Source organism: Oryzias latipes, chromosome 14 (genome assembly GCF_053564925.1).
Source record: "Oryzias latipes strain Hd-rR chromosome 14, Olatipes_Hd-rR_3.1".
NCBI lineage: Eukaryota > Metazoa > Chordata > Actinopteri > Beloniformes > Adrianichthyidae > Oryzias > Oryzias latipes.
In genome coordinates, this window is record NC_136250.1 from 31419745 (window position 1) to 31441183 (window position 21439).

Sequence of the window (21439 nt, forward strand, 5' to 3'; positions counted from 1 at the left end):
GATGAGTGACGGTTTCTCGAAACACTTACGTGTTTTTACAGTTTCCCAAAGACACGCCGTGTGTTCTGATGCTGGAGGAACATCCTGTTTCTGTGGAGGCTTCACATTCCTGAAGGTCCAGGAGGGCCGTCGGGGATGCAGACCCTTCCTGGAAACCACAGAGCTGCTCCGATGATCCTTCAGACCCACACCTCGCCGTGAGATGTTCCTCTGATGTGAGGAAGATCCAAATGGGAATGCAGAGCTTCTCCTTAACCCTTGTGCTGTCCTATGACCCCCCCTCCCCCCTTCCATTGAGGTGTTCTTCCTACCATGACAAAGGTGGATAAAGGTGGAAAGATTTCATGTAATCCATGGACACCAGTGAAGATCACAAATCATTGAAGAAAAAAGGTTCAGAGCACTGTCTAGTGGGTCTAGATGACCCAACTCCCAATGGTAAAGTGCCTAGGATAGAACAAGGGTTACGGCATGTTATTTGGTCAGTTTATAAGTTGAATAACTTGAAAAATCATGAAAAAAAAAGGTCAAGAAGATGTTGAATTCAGACCAGTTCTTCTGACCAATAGAATGACTGAGGAACAGCCGTTTCTCTGTAGAAGTCTGTGGGACTTTGGCTTCTTTGAGCCACTTCCTGTTTGGAACACCAGGGGGCGGGGCCACTCAGTCCAGCTCTCAGATACAGTCAATGAGTGAAACACTAAAGAAAAAACCGGGTCTTCAGGTCTTTCCTGCTCAGATGTTGAGCACATAAAGAAGACTCGTGTTTTCTGGCTGCCGGTCTTTGGACGGTCAGTCGGGTTTTGGGGGGAAGGACAACGTCACACTCAGCTGTTCTTATTGCTTTTATTGTCTACAAGGAGAAACAGAAAAATCCAACAGTGTTTCTGCAAATGTTCCAATTCCTGACAAAGACTTCAAAAGCCCCCCCAGCCCCCCACAGCTTCATCATTTCAGAGCCAAAAGATAAAAAATAATAAAGTTTCTGACAGAAGCAGATGAGATCAGAGCGTCAGCAGGAAGGAGTCGCTTTCCTCTGTAAATCAGTCTGAAGGTCCTGCTTTCAGCAGATCTGAATTCAGTTGAAAATGTTTCCATGCCAAAGCAGTTCTACCCAAAAAACCACAATTGGAACAGAAATGTCAGCCCAGACCATAATAATCTGCAGAGAAAGTGTCCCCGCCTCCGGCAGCAGACATCAGCTCTGCTTCTTCTGAGGACAGGAAGTCTGAAACTGTTCAGAACTTTGACCACTAATTTCCACTGAAATGTGTGACGTCAGGAAGGCCTTCAGGGTTTGACCCGCGGTGACTAGAGAAGACGTCTAAGTCAGGAGGTTCCAAATTGTAGGATCAGAATCAGGATCAGGATCAGGATCAGCATCAGCATCACTGCAGACCTAAATCAGGAAAAGCCTGGATCCAAACAGCAAATAACACCCTAAAGGTGGAGCATTGAACAGCTGTCATGACCTTTGACCCCAGTGGTCTGCAGAAAGTGATGAAGATCTGAGGTGGACGTCACCTTCCTTCATCAGCAGAGACCTTTCCTGCTGGGTGGGGGACGGCGGTCAACGTTTGGGCGTTTCTCTCAAGCTTCGTAGGATCTTCAGACTGATCCTGAAAAACGTTTGTGTGACAGAGAAGAAGCAAACGCCGTATTTTATTCTGATGTTTCCAGTTCTTTTCATCGTAAACATTTTCCGGTTTCCATGACAACCTCTGGTTCAGGAGGAGCCGCTCTCCATCCTGATCACAGAGCCGTGCTGTGGTTCAGTGTGTTGTGCATTCTCAGAGAGGGTTCGATGTCGACCATTGCAGTGTGTGTGTGTGTGTGGGGGTGGGGGGTGGGGTGGGGTGGTTCTGGGAATGTGGGGTCCGGGCCCCCATAAAGGGGCGTCTGCTCTCTGTGTGACCCGAGCAGTGAGTCTGGTACTGCTATATTTTGGACTTGGCTGATGTTTGCGGCCAGAGGAGGAGCAGCTCGGGGCGGGAGGGGGTCTGGTTCAGGAACCTCAGGGGGTCATCTCTGCTTTTTGCAGAGGATGCTGTTCTCCTCCTCATCATCATCGTTTGCTGCATTTTCATGGAGTTTCCCTTTAAAGCTGGTTGTTTTTGGTTTTTCATCCACGGTGATGAAATAGGAGATTTTCAAAATGATGACTCATTTCCATGAAGTGAAAGGATTGATAATCCGCAGAGAACCGGTGATCCAGACTTTCCTGTCAGCCTTACAGAAAGTCGCTTTCTCCCCTCTTTCCTCCTCGTTTGTAGCAACATCAAGAGGATCAAAGTTGTGCCGAGGAGGTTTCTGAACCTCAGTCTGAAACTCCTGAAACCTGAAATCTCTGCCTCTGTTCATCCATGACGGGTCAGAAACGCCTTTTTACTCACAGGGAAAGAAAACTGAAGGAAAACGTGTGACTGCGATGCTGCAGCTCGTCCACTAGGGGGTAGCATAAAAAAAGGTGACTGAAAAAAGGATCAGATTAACAAACCATTTAATCTGAGAATCATATAAAGGAGGAGAGCGGTTAAAAAAGGTGTAAGGGAGTGTCAGTCTGCAAACACCAGAATAAATAAATAGTTCCACGTTTTAACCATGACAGTGAGGTTTAATACACGAGGAAGTGACTCCACAGGTGAGTTTGCTCAGGTAGGGATTAGAAAGAGTGAAGAACACGGCGGCTGTACTGATCCTCTGGGTTAGTTGAATAGAAGCTCTACAGACTAGTGTGTGGCGCTGTTGTCTCTAATATGCAGCAGTGTGGAAGAAATCACAGACAAACCGTTGCCATGACAGCAAACAAACAAATAAATAAAAACAAACCAATCAAGCTGTTTCCTCTAAAATGATTACAGAACTTAACTTGATGCAGGACTTATTGTTGGTATCATTAATAATAATATGACTACTTTTTTGTTTATTTGTTATTTTGTTTTTTTTAGAAAAAGGAAATCTTCATGAGCAGCTTCCTTCTGGTCTGATGATCTGATGTCAAAGGCTGGTTAGTCGTCGTCCTCGTCAACCACGGGGTCCGTGTCCCAGCAGGTGATGTCAATCTCTGAACCCAAAAGAGCAGATTATGCAGGTTAATATTGGAGGGGGGAGGGGGGTCCAGCATCTTAGCTGAGTCTCCTTTCATTTTGTTTGTTCCGAGGTCTAAATCCGTCTCTAATTTCACCCTTAAAACACACAGAAGACAATGATTCTGTTACAGTGTTATGACATCATCAGCTGGTAACAAACATCCCAACTGAGTCCAGACCACCTTCAGTCCACAGACCACCAACAGTCTACAGACCACCTTCAAAAATATGAACTATACAATCACTTTTTACATAAAAGGTCAACATATTTGATCACAAATAAAAACTCCACATTTTAAGCTGCATCTTTTAGAACCACGGTCTCCAGTTTCTGCTGCTAAACTTCAAAGATGTTGAAGGAAGAAGGTTTGTTCCTAATAATCCAACCATCTTCAACCGCCCCATCAACTTGCATGAAAACAGGACTGTTTGGTGTCAGAAACGCCAAAGATTGATTCTCATCCATCGGTGGTTCTTCAGTTCAGCAGAGATCAGGTCAGAAAGGTCAGACGGAGCCACAGACTCTGACCTCAGATGACCTCCTGACCTCACCAAAGAACAAACTTCTTCTCTGACTCCACGAACGGCCATGCTGATCCGGAACCAAAAGAGAACCGAATGGTAGTTGCTAAAATCACCATCATCTTCCCTCTAAACCAGACATCTGGAGAACCTCTCCATCAGAACCCTTAAGGTTCTGGGCAGAGATCTGAACCTTGGACCACTCCACCGTTTCTTACCTGGAGGCCTGTTATAAAAGACCGGCGCTGGTTTAGCCGAAGACTCCTCTGATTGGCCAAACTCCTCCTCCTGTGATTGGCTGAAATATCCCTCGCTCGCCTGAAGCAGACGGAGACACGTTCATCAAAAACCTGCAGAAGGTGAGGGTGAGGCGGCTGGACCTGTCAGACCTGAGTCCCCTCCTTCAACAACGGCTCGCCATTGGTCATCAGCAGCTGGGCGTCGTCCAGCTGTGGCCCCACCCCGGACGCGTGCTGCAGGGCGTGCTGGTAGCTGAGGGTCATCTGGTCTGAGCCTGTGATGTCCACCAGGCTGGAGGGGTCGTCCTCGGCGCCGGTTCTCGGGCAGAAGCTGCCGTCCACCACCTCGTCGAAGCTGAGGAGAGGCTGAGGCCGGCTGCTGGCCGCCGCGGTGCTGGGGGGGGCGTCGTCATGGAGAACATCCGTGTCTCCCATCAGATCCACCAGATTGGAGGTCTGGGTCAGGTTGGATATAGGGGCGGAGCTTCCATCCCACAGGTTGACCAGCTTGTCCGATCCTGAGTCCCACGTGGAGAAGCTGGGGGGGTCTCGGGACTGGGGGGCGACGCTCTGCACAGGCTTGGTGGCCGTCGACTCCTGGACCGGCGGTTTCTGCTCCGGCTCTGGGTCTGAAGGAAAGACGGTAATGAAGCAAAAAGCTGTTGAGTCTCAGCTTTGAGGCTCTGGCGCCTCCTGGTGGCCGCCTGCTCCTCTGAAGACCTGCTCCTCCTCACCCCAGAGGTCCTCCTCCCTGCTGAAGTCCTCTTTGATGGGCGTGGTGACGATTTTAGGAATGGGGGAGGTGGCGGCCGCGGCTGAATCTCTGCTCGCTGCATCATCATCGTCATCATTCCCTTAAAAGGAAACACACGATGACAAAGACGGGACGTTTTTCTAAAATGCCTTTGTTTTCCTGACACCCATGAACTCCTTTACCGTCTGGTGGCAGAACTTCTCCTTCATGGTTAGGATTGCAGAGAAAAAGTCAGAAACTCAGAGGAAATCTACATTTCCACAGTGCAGCTTTTGAAAACTGGTTTTTCTGACGTTTCTGTGCAGACATAAAAAGTCAAACAGGAAAACCCGAAGTTCACTCAGACGCCAGATTCAGGCGCATCACAAGGTTTAGAGAAAATCCAAACATTCTTTGGTTTTTAAAGTCCATTCCAAAGGTTTTGGACCGTCTCCAGAAGAACCTGAAGCTTCGGCGCGGCTGTTCCTGTTTCAGAGGCTTTTTGATGCTGAGCTGCTTCAGCTCCACCACAGACAACACGGTCCAAAGACCGGATCAGGTCTGTGGTTCTCTGCAGGGACGCTGAGTTCTGCTGACCAAACCTCCTCACGAGGAAGATCACCGACAAGAACCGTCACGTCACCACACAGTCGTCTAGAACGTGCACGATGAAGACCACAATGAGGATCCCGCCATGTCTGACCGATTCATTCTCAGGAAAAGTCCAATTATTCTGGAGGTTCTGATCGTTTAGGTTTGAGAAAAGCCTCGTTTTAGGATCATTTTTGAAATGCTAACGTATCACTTCTGATAAAAGAAACAATGTTGGATTTTTCTTTAACTGCATTTTGCTGAGTCAGCACGTCTCTGCTGATTTTTTCTGTTCAGTCACATTCCTCTGAGAAATGTACGATTCGGCTGAAGATTCGCTTCATCTGCATTTTCAGCCCTGAATGTTTCCTCCGTCCGTTTTTCCTGATTGTTGACAGAAGCGTTTTTTCCTTTTCTTTGGTTTGGAAGTATTTCTACTTCAGATGTTCTAAACGCAGCTTCGTTTGGATGACGTCACATGAAGTCACATCTAACAAAGACTTTTAATGTGAGCGTATGTGTGCACCAATATCATTTCTACAGCCAGACGTTCTTTAGTGGAAAGTTTGTCGTTGTGTTTTGTCTGCTCTCTGTTCTTATTTCCATCACTGTTCTGTAACCTGGAAGTTCCGCCTTAGCTACTCTGTTTGTTCGTGGTTTTTTTCTCTGTTTACTTAAACTCAAGATCATCATTATGGTCTTTTTAATCCACATTGACACGCCACAGACGTCCACAGACGTCCACAGACGTCCACAGACGTCCACAGACGTCCACAGACGTCCACAGACGTCCACAGACGTCCACAGACGTCCACAGACGTCCACAGACGTCCACAGAAGTACTTTCCCAGACTGCGGAAACATCTGCAGACTTCTGGAGACGTACACCTGAGGAGGTACATCCTCAGCCTAACATCCACAGGGGTACGTCTCCTGATGCACGTCCACAGGTGCATGTCCTATGATGTACATCTGCAGATGTACGCAGGCGTCTGCAGGCGTCTGCAGATGTCTGCACATGTACAACCGCAGGCGTACGTCCTGTGATGTACGTAGGCAGGCATCAAAGACAGTGACTACGGTCTGGCAGCCGGTGAAAAGGCGCTGCACAACCACTCACAGGTTGTTGTTAGGGTTAAAGGTGGCGGTGGCGGGTTGTGAGTGACAGAGAGGGTGTGGACCGGGCCACGATGCCATCCAACATGAGAGCAGGTCAGAAGACAAAGGAGAAGATAGAAATGTTAATTTCTCTGACAGAAATGACTTTGCTGCAGGTTGAAGCCACAAAAGTGTAAGAAAAGAAGAGAATTTCTGATCAGCTGACATCTAAAGCAGACAGACTGGACTGAGACAGACAGAGCCACAGACAGACCCACGCAGACCTGGAGGTCGGTCCCCGCCGTCTCTGCACCGTCTGCTTAGGATTCAGCAGCAACTGTCATTTACTGAAGCAGCAGATCATTAGAAAAAGCTTTCTAACCCGGAGGCTGAAGATTGGAGAACGTTTCAGCAAAGTCTGATGCTAATTGTTTACATTTTTCCTTTTGCTCATTGTCACAAAGGTGGAACAAGTCCGTGATCTGCTGTTCCCGTGTTTTTAGTCTGTTGTGAACAACAGTGTTTGGATCCGCGCTTGTGTTTCTGGACTTTGAGGTCTCACATCGGATGATCCGGACAATCCTCAGAGTCCGTCGGTGTGTCTGCAGTTACCGATGTGATCGGCGCTCGGACTTCACCGAGGTGGTCCAGATCAGGGTTCAGAATGTTCTGGTTCCCTACGGATCTGCTGTGACCATTGAGTCTGCTGATTCTCTAGAGATATGACGCATTTGATGTTCAGCCCCACTCCCTCCACCCTGGAAGACACTACGCCCCCACAAGCCCTGCTGATGTCATTGATAGTGGATGTGAACCATAGACTGCATCTGAGAACTGGACTGAGTGGCCCCGCCCCCTGGTATTCATGTCAGAATAACCATTCTGGCTCTGATTTCTTTTTTAACTTCTTCTTGATAATCCTCTGTCATTTCATGATATTTTTAAGTTTATGTTATTCAAGTTATAAACGGACCAATCAGGTGCCTCAGTAGAAGTAGGCGGAGCCTGCTGCCTGCACATCCAACATTCAAAACATTGGACAGATTTGTGTAACCTGCTTTCAATAGTGGCCTTCCAACAAGCTCACTCCACCTGATGGGGGAGGGCGGTTGCCATAGAAACTCAGACCAATCACTGCTCACTGTTGTCTGGCTCCAACATGGCGGCATCCGTATGGTGAAAAAATGTGGCCTGAACGGAGTTCATTTGGTTGGAGCAGGAAGTGAAACACTTTCTATGGAGGGGGGTGAGGGGGGTGGGGTCCGTCCAGCTTTCATATACAGACAATGGGAATGTACACTGCCATCTGCTGGACAGAGGCTCATCACGACTAGAACCCTCTGAGAACACGCTTCCCTGTGAGAACACGCTTCCCTGGTAGAACACGCTTCCTTCTGAGAACACGCTTCCCTCTGAGAAACACGCTTCCCTGTGATAACACGCTTCCTTCTGAGAACACGCTTCCCTCTGAGAAACACGCTTCCCTGTGAGAACACGCTTCCCTGTTAGAACATGCTTCCCTGTGAGAACACGCTTCCCTGTGAGAACATGCTTCCCTGTGAGAACACGCTTCCCTGTGATAACACGCTTCCCTCTGAGAACACGCTTCCCTGTGAGAACACGCTTCCCTGTGAGAACACGCTTCCGTCTGAGAACACGCTTCCCTCTGAGAACACGCTTCCCTCTGAGAACACGCTTCCCTGTGAGAACACGCTTCCCTGTGAGAACACGCTTCCCTGTGATAACACGCTTCCCTCTGAGAACACGCTTCCCTGTGAGAACACGCTTCCCTGTGAGAACACGCTTCCGTCTGAGAACACGCTTCCCTCTGAGAAACACGCTTCCCTCTGAGAACACGCTTCCCTGTGAGAACACGCTTCCCTGTGAGAACACGCTTCCCTTTGAGAACACGCTTCCCTGTGAGAACACGCTTCCCTGTGAGAACACGCTTCCCTTTGAGAACACACTTCTCTCTGAGAACACGCTTCCCTTTGAGAACACGCTTCCCTCTGAGAACACGCTTCCCTGTGAGAACACGCTTCCCTGTGATAACACGCTTCCCTCTGAGAACACGCTTCCCTGTGAGAACACGCTTCCCTGTGAGAACACGCTTCCCTCTGAGAACACGCTTCCCTCTGAGAACACGCTTCCCTGTGAGAACACGCTTCCCTGTGAGAACACGCTTCCCTCTGAGAACACGCTTCCGTCTGAGAACACGCTTCCCTCTGAGAAACACGCTTCCCTGTGAGAACACGCTTCCCTGTGAGAACACGCTTCCCTGTGAGAACACGCTTCCCTCTGAGAACACGCTTCCCTGTGAGAACATGCTTCCGTCTAAAAACACGCTTCCCTCTGAGAAACACGCTTCCCTGTGAGAACACGCTTCCCTGTGAGAACACGCTTCCCTTTGAGAACACGCTTCCCTCTGAGAAACACGCTTCCCTGTTAGAACACGCTTCCCTGTGAGAACACGCTTCCCTGTGAGAACACGCTTCCCTCTGAGAACACGCTTCCCTGTGAGAACATGCTTCCGTCTGAGAACACGCTTCCCTCTGAGAAACACGCTTCCCTGTGAGAACACGCTTCCCTGTGAGAACACGCTTCCCTTTGAGAACACGCTTCCCTTTGAGAACACGCTTCCCTGTGAGAACACGCTTCCCTCTGAGAACACGCTTCCCTGTGAGAACACGCTTCCGTCTGAGAACACGCTTCCCTCTGAGAAACACGCTTCCCTGTGAGAACACGCTTCCCTGTGAGAACACGCTTCCCTTTGAGAACACGCTTCTCTCTGAGAACACGCTTCCCTGTGAGAACACGCTTCCCTTTGAGAACACGCTTCTCTCTGAGAACACGCTTCCCTGTGAGAACACGCTGGACTTTTGGACGTTCTTGGCGTTAAATCCCAGATAAGACCACGTCTCCACTGCTGAAGTCGTCCTCATCAGTCCTGGGGGGCGGTGTCTGGCATCCACGCTCTTCCTCTGTACCTACCAGCCCTGGCAGCAGGCTGCGTCCGAGCTCGTGGTGGCGGCGTGCAGAGGGGGGAGGAGCCCCGCAGTGGGGGGTTGGCGGTGGGGCTGTGCTGCCGCCTTAAGAAGGGGCTGTCCAAGCGGCCTGACAGACAGCAGCCGCACAACAACCACGACACAAAGACATCAAAGACATGGAGACGAAGCAACAGACACAGGGGAGGGGAGGGGGCATCCCCCCAGGAGCAGAAAGAAGGACCACCACGGAACAGGAGGGCATGAAAGAAAGCAGGATGACCCAGAGGAGGTGATGGTTTAGTGACGAAGATGAAGAACAGGAAGGAGGAAGACAGAGAAGAAAAGGTGGTTAGCGTTTCTACAGGAAGAAAGAACTTCCAGGTCAGATCATCACATCCAGAACTTCCTGGTCTCTAGGGCGGAACCAGAGACCCCCCCACACACCCCCACCCCCACCCCCACACACACACCTGGTCTTGTTTCAGATACATGATTAACCTTTTATTACTGAAAACAATAAGATGTCATACTGTTTGTTATTGGGCGACATCGGCAAAAGACTGAACCAAACGCTGGAAGGGACAAAACTCAGGACTGAACCAAACTCTACAGGGGACAAAACTCAGGACTGAACCAAACGCTGGAGGGGACAAAACTCAGGACTGAACCAAACGCTGCAGGGGACAAAACTCAGGACTGAACCAAACGCTGGAGGGGACAAAACTCAGGACTGAACCAAACGCTGCAGGAGACAAAACTCAGGACTGAACCAAACGCTGCAGGGGACAAAACTCAGGACTGAACCAAACTCTGCAGGGGACAAAACTCGGGACTGAACCAAACGCTGGAGGGGACAAAACTCAGGACTGAACCAAACGCTGCAGGGGACAAAACTCAGGACTGAACCAAACTCTGCAGGGGACAAAACTCAGGACTGAACCAAACGCTGGAGGGGACAAAACTCGGGACTGAACCAAACGCTGGAGGGGACAAAACTCAGGACTGAACCAAACGCTGGAGGGGACAAAACTCAGGACTGAACCAAACGCTGCAGGGGACAAAACTCAGGACTGAACCAAACGCTGGAGGGGACAAAACTCAGGACTGAACCAAACGCTGGAGGGGACAAAACTCAGGACTGAACCAAACGCTGGAGGGGACAAAACTCAGGACTGAACCAAACGCTGCAGGGGACAAAACTCAGGACTGAACCAAACTCTGCCGGGGACAAAACTCAGGACTGAACCAAACGCTGCAGGGGACAAAACTCAGGACTGAACCAAACGCTGCAGGGGACAAAACTCAGGACTGAACCAAACGCTGCAGGGGACAAAACTCAGGACTGAACCAAACTCTGCAGGGGACAAAACTCAGGACTGAACCAAACGCTGGAGGGGACAAAACTCAGGACTGAACCAAACGCTGGAGGGGACAAAACTCAGGACTAAACCAAACGCTGGAGGGGACAAAACTCAGGACTGAACCAAACGCTGCAGGGGACAAAACTCAGGACTGAACCAAACGCTGGAAGGGACAAAACTCAGGACTGAACCAAACTCTACAGGGGACAAAACTCAGGACTGAACCAAACGCTGGAGGGGACAAAACTCAGGACTGAACCAAACGCTGCAGGGGACAAAACTCAGGACTGAACCAAACGCTGGAGGGGACAAAACTCAGGACTGAACCAAACGCTGCAGGAGACAAAACTCAGGACTGAACCAAACGCTGCAGGGGACAAAACTCAGGACTGAACCAAACTCTGCAGGGGACAAAACTCGGGACTGAACCAAACGCTGGAGGGGACAAAACTCAGGACTGAACCAAACGCTGCAGGGGACAAAACTCAGGACTGAACCAAACTCTGCAGGGGACAAAACTCAGGACTGAACCAAACGCTGGAGGGGACAAAACTCGGGACTGAACCAAACGCTGGAGGGGACAAAACTCAGGACTGAACCAAACGCTGGAGGGGACAAAACTCAGGACTGAACCAAACGCTGCAGGGGACAAAACTCAGGACTGAACCAAACGCTGGAGGGGACAAAACTCAGGACTGAACCAAACGCTGGAGGGGACAAAACTCAGGACTGAACCAAACGCTGGAGGGGACAAAACTCAGGACTGAACCAAACGCTGCAGGGGACAAAACTCAGGACTGAACCAAACTCTGCCGGGGACAAAACTCAGGACTGAACCAAACGCTGCAGGGGACAAAACTCAGGACTGAACCAAACGCTGCAGGGGACAAAACTCAGGACTGAACCAAACGCTGCAGGGGACAAAACTCAGGACTGAACCAAACTCTGCAGGGGACAAAACTCAGGACTGAACCAAACGCTGGAGGGGACAAAACTCAGGACTGAACCAAACGCTGGAGGGGACAAAACTCAGGACTAAACCAAACGCTGGAGGGGACAAAACTCAGGACTGAACCAAACGCTGCAGGGGACAAAACTCAGGACTGAACCAAACGCTGGAGGGGACAAAACTCAGGACTGAACCAAACGCTGGAGGGGACAAAACTCAGGACTGAACCAAACGCTGCAGGGGACAAAACTCAGGACTGAACCAAACTCTGCAGGGGACAAAACTCAGGACTGAACCAAACGCTGGAGGGGACAAAACTCAGGACTGAACCAAACGCTGGAGGGGACAAAACTCAGGACTAAACCAAACGCTGGAGGGGACAAAACTCAGGACTGAACCAAACGCTGCAGGGGACAAAACTCAGGACTGAACCAAACACTGCAGGGGACAAAACTCAGGACTGAACCAAACGCTGCAGGGGACAAAACTCAGGACTGAACCAAACGCTGCAGGGGACAAAACTCAGGACTGAACCAAACGCTGGAGGGGACAAAACTCAGGACTGAACCAAACGCTGGAGGGGACAAAACTCAGGACTGAACCAAACTCTGCAGGGGACAAAACTCAGGACTGAACCAAACGCTGGAGGGGACAAAACTCAAGACTGAACAAAACGCTGGAGGGGACAAAACTCAGGACTGAACCGAACGCTGCAGGGGACAAAACTCAGGACTGAACCAAACGCTGCAGGGGACAAAACTCAGGACTGAACCAAACTCTGCAGGGGACAAAACTCAGGACTGAACCAAACGCTCGAGGGGACAAAACTCAGGACTGAACCAAACGCTACAGGGGACAAAACTCAGGAATGAACCAAACGCTGCAGGGGACAAAACTCAGGACTGAACCAAACTCTGCAGGGGACAAAACTCAGGACTGAACCAAACGCTGCAGGGGACAAAACTCAGGACTGAACCAAACGCTGGAGGGGACAAAACTCAGGACTGAACCAAACGCTGCAGGGGACAAAACTCAGGACTGAACCAAACGCTGGAGGGGACAAAACTCAGGACTGAACCAAACGCTGGAGGGGACAAAACTCAGGACTGAACCAAACTCTGCAGGGGACAAAACTCAGGACTGAACCAAACGCTGCAGGGGACAAAACTCAGGACTGAACCAAACGCTGCAGGGGACAAAACTCAGGACTGAACCAAACTCTGCAGGGGACAAAACTCAGGACTGAACCAAACGCTGGAGGGGACAAAACTCAGGACTGAACCAAACGCTGGAGGGGACAAAACTCAGGACTGAACCAAACGCTGGAGGGGACAAAACTCAGGACTGAACCAAACGCTGGAGGGGACAAAACTCAGGACTGAACCAAACGCTGGAGGGGACAAAACTCAGGACTGAACCAAACGCTGGAGGGGACAAAACTCAGGACTGAACCAAACGCTGCAGGGGACAAAACTCAGGACTGAACCAAACGCTGCAGGGGACAAAACTCAGGACTGAACCAAACTCTGCAGGGGACAAAACTCAGGACTGAACCAAACGCTGCAGGGGACAAAACTCAGGACTGAACCAAACGCTGGAGGGGACAAAACTCAGGACTGAACCAAACGCTGGAGGGGACAAAACTCAGGACTGAACCAAACACTGCAGGGGACAAAACTCAGGACTGTCCCAAACGCTGCAGGGGACAAAACTCAGGACTGAACCAAACTCTGCAGGGGACAAAACTCAGGACTGAACCAAACGCTGCAAGGGACAAAACTCAGGACTGAACCAAACGCTGGAGGGGACAAAACTCAGGACTGAACCAAACGCTGGAGGGGACAAAACTCAGGACTGAACCAAACTCTGCAGGGGACAAAACTCAGGACTGAACCAAACTCTGCAGGGGACAAAACTCAGGACTGAACCAAACGCTGCAGGGGACAAAACTCAGGACTGAACCAAACGCTGGAGGGGACAAAACTCAGGACTGAACCAAACGCTGCAGGGGACAAAACTCAGGACTGAACCAAACGCTGCAGGGGACAAAACTCAGGACTGAACCAAACTCTGCAGGGGACAAAACTCAGGACTGAACCAAACTCTGCAGGGGACAAAACTCAGGACTGAACCAAACTCTGCAGGGGACAAAACTCAGGACTGAACCAAACGCTGGAGGGGACAAAACTCAGGACTGAACCAAACGCTGCAGGGGACAAAACTCAGGACTGAACCAAACTCTGCAGGGGACAAAACTCAGGACTGAACCAAACGCTGCAGGGGACAAAACTCAGGACTGAACCAAACGCTGCAGGGGACAAAACTCAGGACTGAACCAAACTCTGCAGGGGACAAAACTCAGGACTGAACCAAACTCTGCAGGGGACAAAACTCAGGACTGAACCAAACGCTGGAGGGGACAAAACTCAGGACTGAACCAAACGCTGGAGGGGACAAAACTCAGGACTGAACCAAACTCTGCAGGGGACAAAACTCAGGACTGAACCAAACTCTGCAGGGGACAAAACTCAGGACTGAACCAAACGCTGCAGGGGACAAAACTCAGGACTGAACCAAACGCTGGAGGGGACAAAACTCAGGACTGAACCAAACGCTGGAGGGGACAAAACTCAGGACTGAACCAAACGCTGGAGGGGACAAAACTCAGGACTGAACCAAACTCTGCAGGGGACAAAACTCAGGACTGAACCAAACGCTGCAGGGGACAAAACTCAGGACTGAACCAAACTCTGCAGGGGACAAAACTCAGGACTGAACCAAACGCTGGAGGGGACAAAACTCAGGACTGAACCAAACGCTGGAGGGGACAAAACTCAGGACTGAACCAAACGCTGCAGGAGACAAAACTCAGGACTGAACCAAACGCTGGAGGGGACAAAACTCAGGACTGAACCAAACGCTGGAGGGGACAAAACTCAGGACTGAACCAAACGCTGGAGGGGACAAAACTCAGGACTGAACCAAACGCTGCAGGAGACAAAACTCAGGAATGAACCAAACGCTGCAGGGGACAAAACTCAGGACTGAACCAAACGCTGGAGGGGACAAAACTCAGGACTGAACCAAACGCTGGAGGGGACAAAACTCAGGACTGAACCAAACGCTGGAGGGGACAAAACTCAGGACTGAACCAAACTCTGCAGGGGACAAAACTCAGGACTGAACCAAACGCTGCAGGGGACAAAACTCAGGACTGAACCAAACGCTGGAGGGGACAAAACTCAGGACTGAACCAAACGCTGCAGGGGACAAAACTCAGGACTGAACCAAACGCTGCAGGGGACAAAACTCAGGACTGAACCAAACGCTGGAGGGGACAAAACTCAGGACTGAACCAAACGCTGGAGGGGACAAAACTCAGGACTGAACCAAACTCTGCAGGGGACAAAACTCAGGACTGAACCAAACGCTGCAGGGGACAAAACTCAGGACTGAACCAAACGCTGGAGGGGACAAAACTCAGGACTGAACCAAACGCTGCAGGGGACAAAACTCAGGACTGAACCAAACGCTGCAGGGGACAAAACTCAGGACTGAACCAAACTCTGCAGGGGACAAAACTCAGGACTGAACCAAACGCTGGAGGGGACAAAACTCAGGACTGAACCAAACTCTGCAGGGGACAAAACTCAGGACTGAACCAAACGCTGGAGGGGACAAAACTCAGGACTGAACCAAACTCTGCAGGGGACAAAACTCAGGACTGAACCAAACGCTGCAGGGGACAAAACTCAGGACTGAACCAAACTCTGCAGGGGACAAAACTCAGGACTGAACCAAATGCTGCAGGGGACAAAACTCAGGACTGAACCAAACTCTGCAGGGGACAAAACTCAGGACTGAACCAAACGCTGCAGGGGACAAAACTCAGGACTGAACCAAACTCTGCAGGGGACAAAACTCAGGACTGAACCAATCTCTGCAGGGGACAAAACTCAGGACTGAACCAAACGCTGCAGGGGACAAAACTCAGGACTGAACCAAACGCTGCAGGGGACAAAACTCAGGACTGAACCAAACGCTGCAGGGGACAAAACTCAGGACTGAACCAAACTCTGCAGGGGACAAAACTCAGGACTGAACCAAACTCTGCAGGGGACAAAACTCAGGACTGAACCAAACGCTGGAGGGGAAAAAACTCAGGACTGAACCAAACGCTGGAGGGGACAAAACTCAGGACTGAACCAAACTCTGGAGGGGACAAAACTCAGGACAGAACCAAACGCTGCAGGAGACAAAACTCAGGACTGAACCAAACTCTGCAGGGGACAAAACTCAGGACTGAACCAAACGCTGCAGGGGACAAAACTCAGGACTGAACCAAACTCTGCAGGGGACAAAACTCAGGACTGAACCAAACTCTGGAGGGGACAAAACTCAGGACAGAACCAAACGCTGCAGGAGACAAAACTCAGGACTGAACCAAACGCTGCAGGGGACAAAACTCAGGACTGAACCAAACGCTGCAGGGGACAAAACTCAGGACTGAACCAAACTCTGCAGGGGACAAAACTCAGGACTGAACCAAACTCTGCAGGGGACAAAACTCAGGACTGAACCAAACTCTGCAGGGGACAAAACTCAGGACAGAACCAAACGCTGGAGGGGACAAAACTCAGGACTGAACCAAACTCTGCAGGGGACAAAACTCAGGACTGAACCAAACGCTGGAGGGGACAAAACTCAGGACTGAACCAAACTCTGCAGGGGACAAAACTCAGGACTGAACCAAACGCTGGAGGGGACAAAACTCAGGACTGAACCAAACGCTGCAGGGGACAAAACTCAGGACTGAACCAAACGCTGCAGGGGACAAAACTCAGGACTGAACCAAACGCTGGAGGGGACAAAACTCAGGACTGAACCAAACGCTGCAGGGGACAAAACTCAGGACTGAACCAAACGCTGGAGGGGACAAAACTCAGGACTGAACCAAACGCTGCAGGGGACAAAACTCAGGACTGAACCAAACTCTGCAGGGGACAAAACTCAGGACTGAACCAAACGCTGCAGGGGACAAAACTCAGGACTGAACCAAACGCTGGAGGGGACAAAACTCAGGACTGAACCAAACGCTGGAGGGGACAAAACTCAGGACTGAACCAAACTCTGCAGGGGACAAAACTCAGGACTGAACCAAACTCTGCAGGGGCCAAATTCAGGACTGAACCAAACGCTGCAGGGGACAAAACTCAGGACTGAACCAAACGCTGGAGGGGACAAAACTCAGGACTGAACCAAACGCTGCAGGGGACAAAACTCAGGACTGAACCAAACTCTGCAGGGGACAAAACTCACTGCTGAACCAAACGCTGGAGGGGACAAAACTCAGGACTGAACCAAACGCTGCAGGGGACAAAACTCAGGACTGAACCAAACGCTGGAGGGGACAAAACTCAGGACTGAACCAAACTCTGCAGGGGACAAAACTCAGGACTGAACCAAACGCTGCAGGGGACAAAACTCAGGACTGAACCAAACGCTGCAGGGGACAAAACTCAGGACTGAACCAAACGCTGCAGGGGACAAAACTCAGGACTGAACCAAACTCTGCAGGGGACAAAACTCAGGACTGAACCATACTCTGCAGGGGACAAAACTCAGGACAGAACCAAACGCTGGAGGGGACAAAACTCAGGACTGAACCAAACTCTACAGGGGACAAAACTCAGGACTGAACCAAACTCTGCAGGGGACAAAACTCAGGACTGAACCAAACGCTGGAGGGGACAAAACTCAGGACTGAACCAAACGCTGGAGGGGACAAAACTCAGGACTGAACCAAACGCTGCAGGGGACAAAACTCAGGACTGAACCAAACGCTGCAGGGGACAAAACTCAGGACTGAACGAAACGCTGCAGGGGACAAAACTCAGGACTGAACCAAACTCTGCAGGGGACAAAACTCAGGACTGAACCAAACTCTGCAGGGGACAAAACTCAGGACTGAACCAAACTCTGCAGGGGACAAAACTCAGGACTGAACCAAACTCTGCAGGGGACAAAACTGAAGAAGAGAAGAAGCCGGTTAAGGTGAGTTTTAAACCTGGATGAAACCAGATCTAGACTAGTATCAGACCTCAAAACTGGACCGGAGCTGCTGGTCTGAATGCTTTATTAAAACTTTTTCTCCAACATCATGGATTTGAACCAGGGCCTTTTTGCTGCGAGCCAGCAGTGCTGACCACTACACCATCATGTCCCCCTGTTTTCTACAGAAAATTCCATGATAACCCAGGCTTTCCGTGTTGGATTTCTGAGCGTCTGCCTCCCGGATTCTCCTTTCCAGAAAAGCTGGAGATGAATCAGAGTGACTGAGGCTTCAGGTAGCATGTTGTTTTTCTCTGAAAGAGCGCCCTCTGCTGGAAAACTACGACAATCACAGATTTGGAAAATCATAACGGGCGGCGGCGCCGTCCTCACCGGTCCTGTGGATGGAGACGGGGGAGGTGTCCACGCTGATGGTCATGGCTCTCTCCTTCTGCTTGAAAAACTCCCGCGGGTTTCCGGACCGCTGGGCGATGATGGCCTTGGCTTCCTGAGAACAGAAGTTCAGAAGTGGATGGGTTCCTGAAGCAGGTTCTAGTCTGAACATTGGGAGGTAGAGGGCTCTTCTCAGGATGTTGTTCCTTTATGAACAGACGCTGATCTCAAAGGGCTGTGATTGGTCTAAGCTGCCAGTCTCCGCCCACATTCTGAGGAGCGTCTTCCACTCTTCATGTGTAACCAGAAGCACATCCCTGCAAGTATCTGATGTTGGTGTATTTATGTAGAAATCCTCCTTTCTACTGTGGTTCTGGAGTAGAAATGAGCCACAGGAACCTTTCTTTGTTCTCTGACTTCAGAACCTACAGAAAGGTTCTCCTGTGGTTCTGTGGCGGTTCTTCATTCTGGTTTTCAGACTGACCTCTACCTCAGACTCCTTGCGGTCCAGGTTCAGGTCTTCGAGGCTCGGCTCTGCTGCCTGTGGACAGAAAGAGGAGATGCAGAGCAGGAAGTGCAGCAGACCTCAGCAGAACTTCAGAAATGTCCAGAACCTTGGTTCAGAATGTTTATGGAACGTGTCAGTGGCCTCCAGACTGTGCTGCTGCCACGGGATGCTAACGGGGCAAATACTACAGATTACTCATTACTTTCATACTCATTGTTGCCGCCTAAACCTTTTCAAAAACTTTGAACCAGTTAACGGGATTTGAAGTTAAAGTGGGAGCCTGCATGTATAAAGTTTGGGTTTTATTTCTTTTCATCATGTTGCCTTCTATAATTAGTAACTAGAATTTTCATAAATCTGTAGTTTTAAAGATGAATATTTAACTTAACTTATAATATATTATCTAATTTAAGCAGTTATTACTAGTAATGAGTCAATGATAGGATTACAAAAAGAAACTATGTCCTGATTTTTCTTATCTGAAGTACAATCAATGTATTATACTATATTATATTATACTATACTATACTATACTAACCTATACTATGTTATATGATATGATATGATATTATATTATATGTGACTCTAATGGGGTTGGGGGAGGGGGTCTTGCCTGGGGAGTAACTCAGTGTAGAACGGCCACTGGGACCCCAACCTACAGGAGAACAGGTGAACTCACCATGGAGGTCTGGCTCCTCATTCGCTCCCTGGCCTCCTCCTCCTCCTGCATCTTCTTCCTGCAGGGACGTCATTACCGGTTGAAGGAGAACCCCGACGTTCTCCAGGAGATACGTTCCACTTTCAGGCTGTTTTTCTCACCTGTGCTCCTCGATCTGCCGCTCCCTCTCACGGTACCTCTTTTCCCGGTTTTCCTGCTCCTTTCTCTCCAGCTCCATACGCTCCTCCTCGAAACGCTGCCGCTCCTCTGCAGCCTTCTTCTTCTCCTCCTCCTTCCTCATCTCTTCTTCGCGCTAAATAGACGCGGGAGACAAAAGTCCAGAGTGTCGTTAAATGATGGTTTGGATTTTGAGGAAACAAGGAGGAGAAAACAAGAAGAGGAGAAAGGAGGATGTCCTCCTCCTCCTCCTCCTCCTCCTCCTCCTCCTCCTCCCATACCTTGGCCTGCTCCCAGAACTCCTCCCTGTTGATCTTCTTCATCTCCACCTCTGCGTTGGTCTTCTCGTACACGGTTCCCTGCAGCAGAGAACAGAGCGTCAGAACTTCAGGAAAAGCTTTTCCTCAGAACTTGAGGAAAAGCTCCTCAGAGAGGAGCGGCTCTGGCAGAAGAACCTCGTCTGGACAAGTCCAGGCAGGAGGTGAAGAGAGGAGAGATGTTGGAGCAACAGAACCTCCTCGTACCACGTCTGCGTGATCTTCCTCTCGGGTTTTTAGGCGACCCAGGACTGGACTTGCTACCCCCGCCGTCCCGTTGGTCATCCGCTGCCCGATGGCCGAGGGTTCGATGTCATCCAGACTGCTGGCGTTGACGATGACCTCCACGCCCTGCAGAGCAGAACCACAGATGAGCGTCTGTGATCCGCTAGCTCAGCCATGGACCAGAAGATGAGGATGGACAGATAGGAGGAGGAGTAGGAGGAGACTTGTGACATCACAAATACGGTTTCAGATCGAGATTTAAAAGAGCCGTTTGGTCTGTAAATACGGAGTCATGAAAAAATATTTGTGTTGGGTAAAAGAACAAAATATACCTGATAACACACACAACCACACACAACCACACACACACTGTTCCTGATCCGTTTGGGTCTGCGTTTCCGTGAGGTTCTGGTGTCTCTTTGGTGGTTCTGACCTGGAAGAAGTCGGCGATGGTCGCCACGTGGCTGGCACAGGCGCATTTCCGTGCATCCGGCACGTCATCTCCAACCTGCAGAAGAGAACCGTTTCAGAACGGGGGGGGCTGAAGACGTAAAGATCTCTGAAATAATGTTCAGCAGCATCAAACCACTGAAACGCTATAAGACCATCGTGTGAAAGGCTCTCATCCCCCCCGTCCCCCTGCAGTAATGGACCATTCCATCAACAGGAAAATGAAGCTAATTATCCAAAGAAAACGACAAAGAGACGCAGGAAACGTGTGGCCACACTTCTAGAAGTGACAGAAGACAAAAAGAAAACGGAAAAATGAAGATAGAGAAGGTCCAGAAGGAGAAAAGGGACAGAAAGGAGAGAAAAGGCAAAGGGGGGGCAGAAAATGATCATTTTGAGAATATTTCTTTATTTCCAAACGGAACCGCTTCGTTCAACTTTTTTTGCTTCTGTAGTGAAAGTTGATAAATTAAAGAAAAGACTGAAGATTTGTTCCACCTAGAAGAACAGATTTGATCAAACTCAACCTTTTTGAAGGAAATATACAGCATATAAATCCCATTTAACATTTGAAGGGGATTTCACTTCATCAATGCTTAGAAAACATCTGATTCCCTCCAGGAAGGGATAACAGGAAAACAGGAATGCAGCCGCTGCAGAGGACCCCCCGTAATGTGCACCCGGGCCCCCAAACGGCCAAGTCCGGCCCTGGGCAGCAGCAGCACTCGGACTCGGTTCAGATGAACCCAATCAGGTCGGTTTCATTTGATCGCAGGGATGTTTGGGATTTCTCCTTTTTTACATTTTATGGTTCGAGTTTCAATAAATGCATTTGTTTTTGCCCCCCCAAAATGATCTGTGCCCCCGGCAGATAAACTCCTCTGGTCTGTGAGGATGCTGAGCCCATTAGGGTCTATTGTTTGAACAGAACCCCCCTCCTTCAGTAATCACGGCCCATTGGAACCAGAGCCGCAAACACAAGAGCTGCACTGATCCGTTCATTCATCTGTCAGTAAATAGAGGATGCAGCTGCACCTTTTCTCCTGGGGGGTTTGGCCCGGTTTGGTTCTTTCGATTCTGCACTAAAGTAT

The 21439-nt window shown here is 50.0% G+C and overlaps 1 protein-coding gene across 18 annotated transcripts in view; it reads right to left on the minus strand.

The window, feature by feature from the left end:
* Window positions 1–832: 832 nt before the first annotated feature.
* Window positions 833–21439, minus strand: part of dbn1 (drebrin 1) — a 51203-nt gene continuing 30596 nt past the window's right edge. For 2 of the 18 annotated variants that reach the window (XM_078930919.1, XM_078930915.1), the window contains 12 exons: window positions 20332–20406; window positions 19812–20024; window positions 19638–19715; window positions 19341–19492; window positions 19201–19258; window positions 18498–18554; window positions 18014–18128; window positions 9264–9386; window positions 4585–4704; window positions 4001–4479; window positions 3830–3929; window positions 833–3064 (listed from right to left, as the gene is read on the minus strand). In XM_078930919.1, the coding sequence (XP_078787045.1) occupies window positions 3009–3064; window positions 3830–3929; window positions 4001–4479; window positions 4585–4704; window positions 9264–9386; window positions 18014–18128; window positions 18498–18554; window positions 19201–19258; window positions 19341–19492; window positions 19638–19715; window positions 19812–20024; window positions 20332–20406 (1626 nt within the window). In that variant the 3' untranslated portion in view covers window positions 833–3008. The remainder of the gene's footprint in view (window positions 3065–3829; window positions 3930–4000; window positions 4480–4584; window positions 4705–9263; window positions 9387–18013; window positions 18129–18497; window positions 18555–19200; window positions 19259–19340; window positions 19493–19637; window positions 19716–19811; window positions 20025–20331; window positions 20407–21439) is intronic. The other 16 variants (XM_023962425.2, XM_078930918.1, XM_023962423.2 and 13 more) reach the window with 15 other exon arrangements.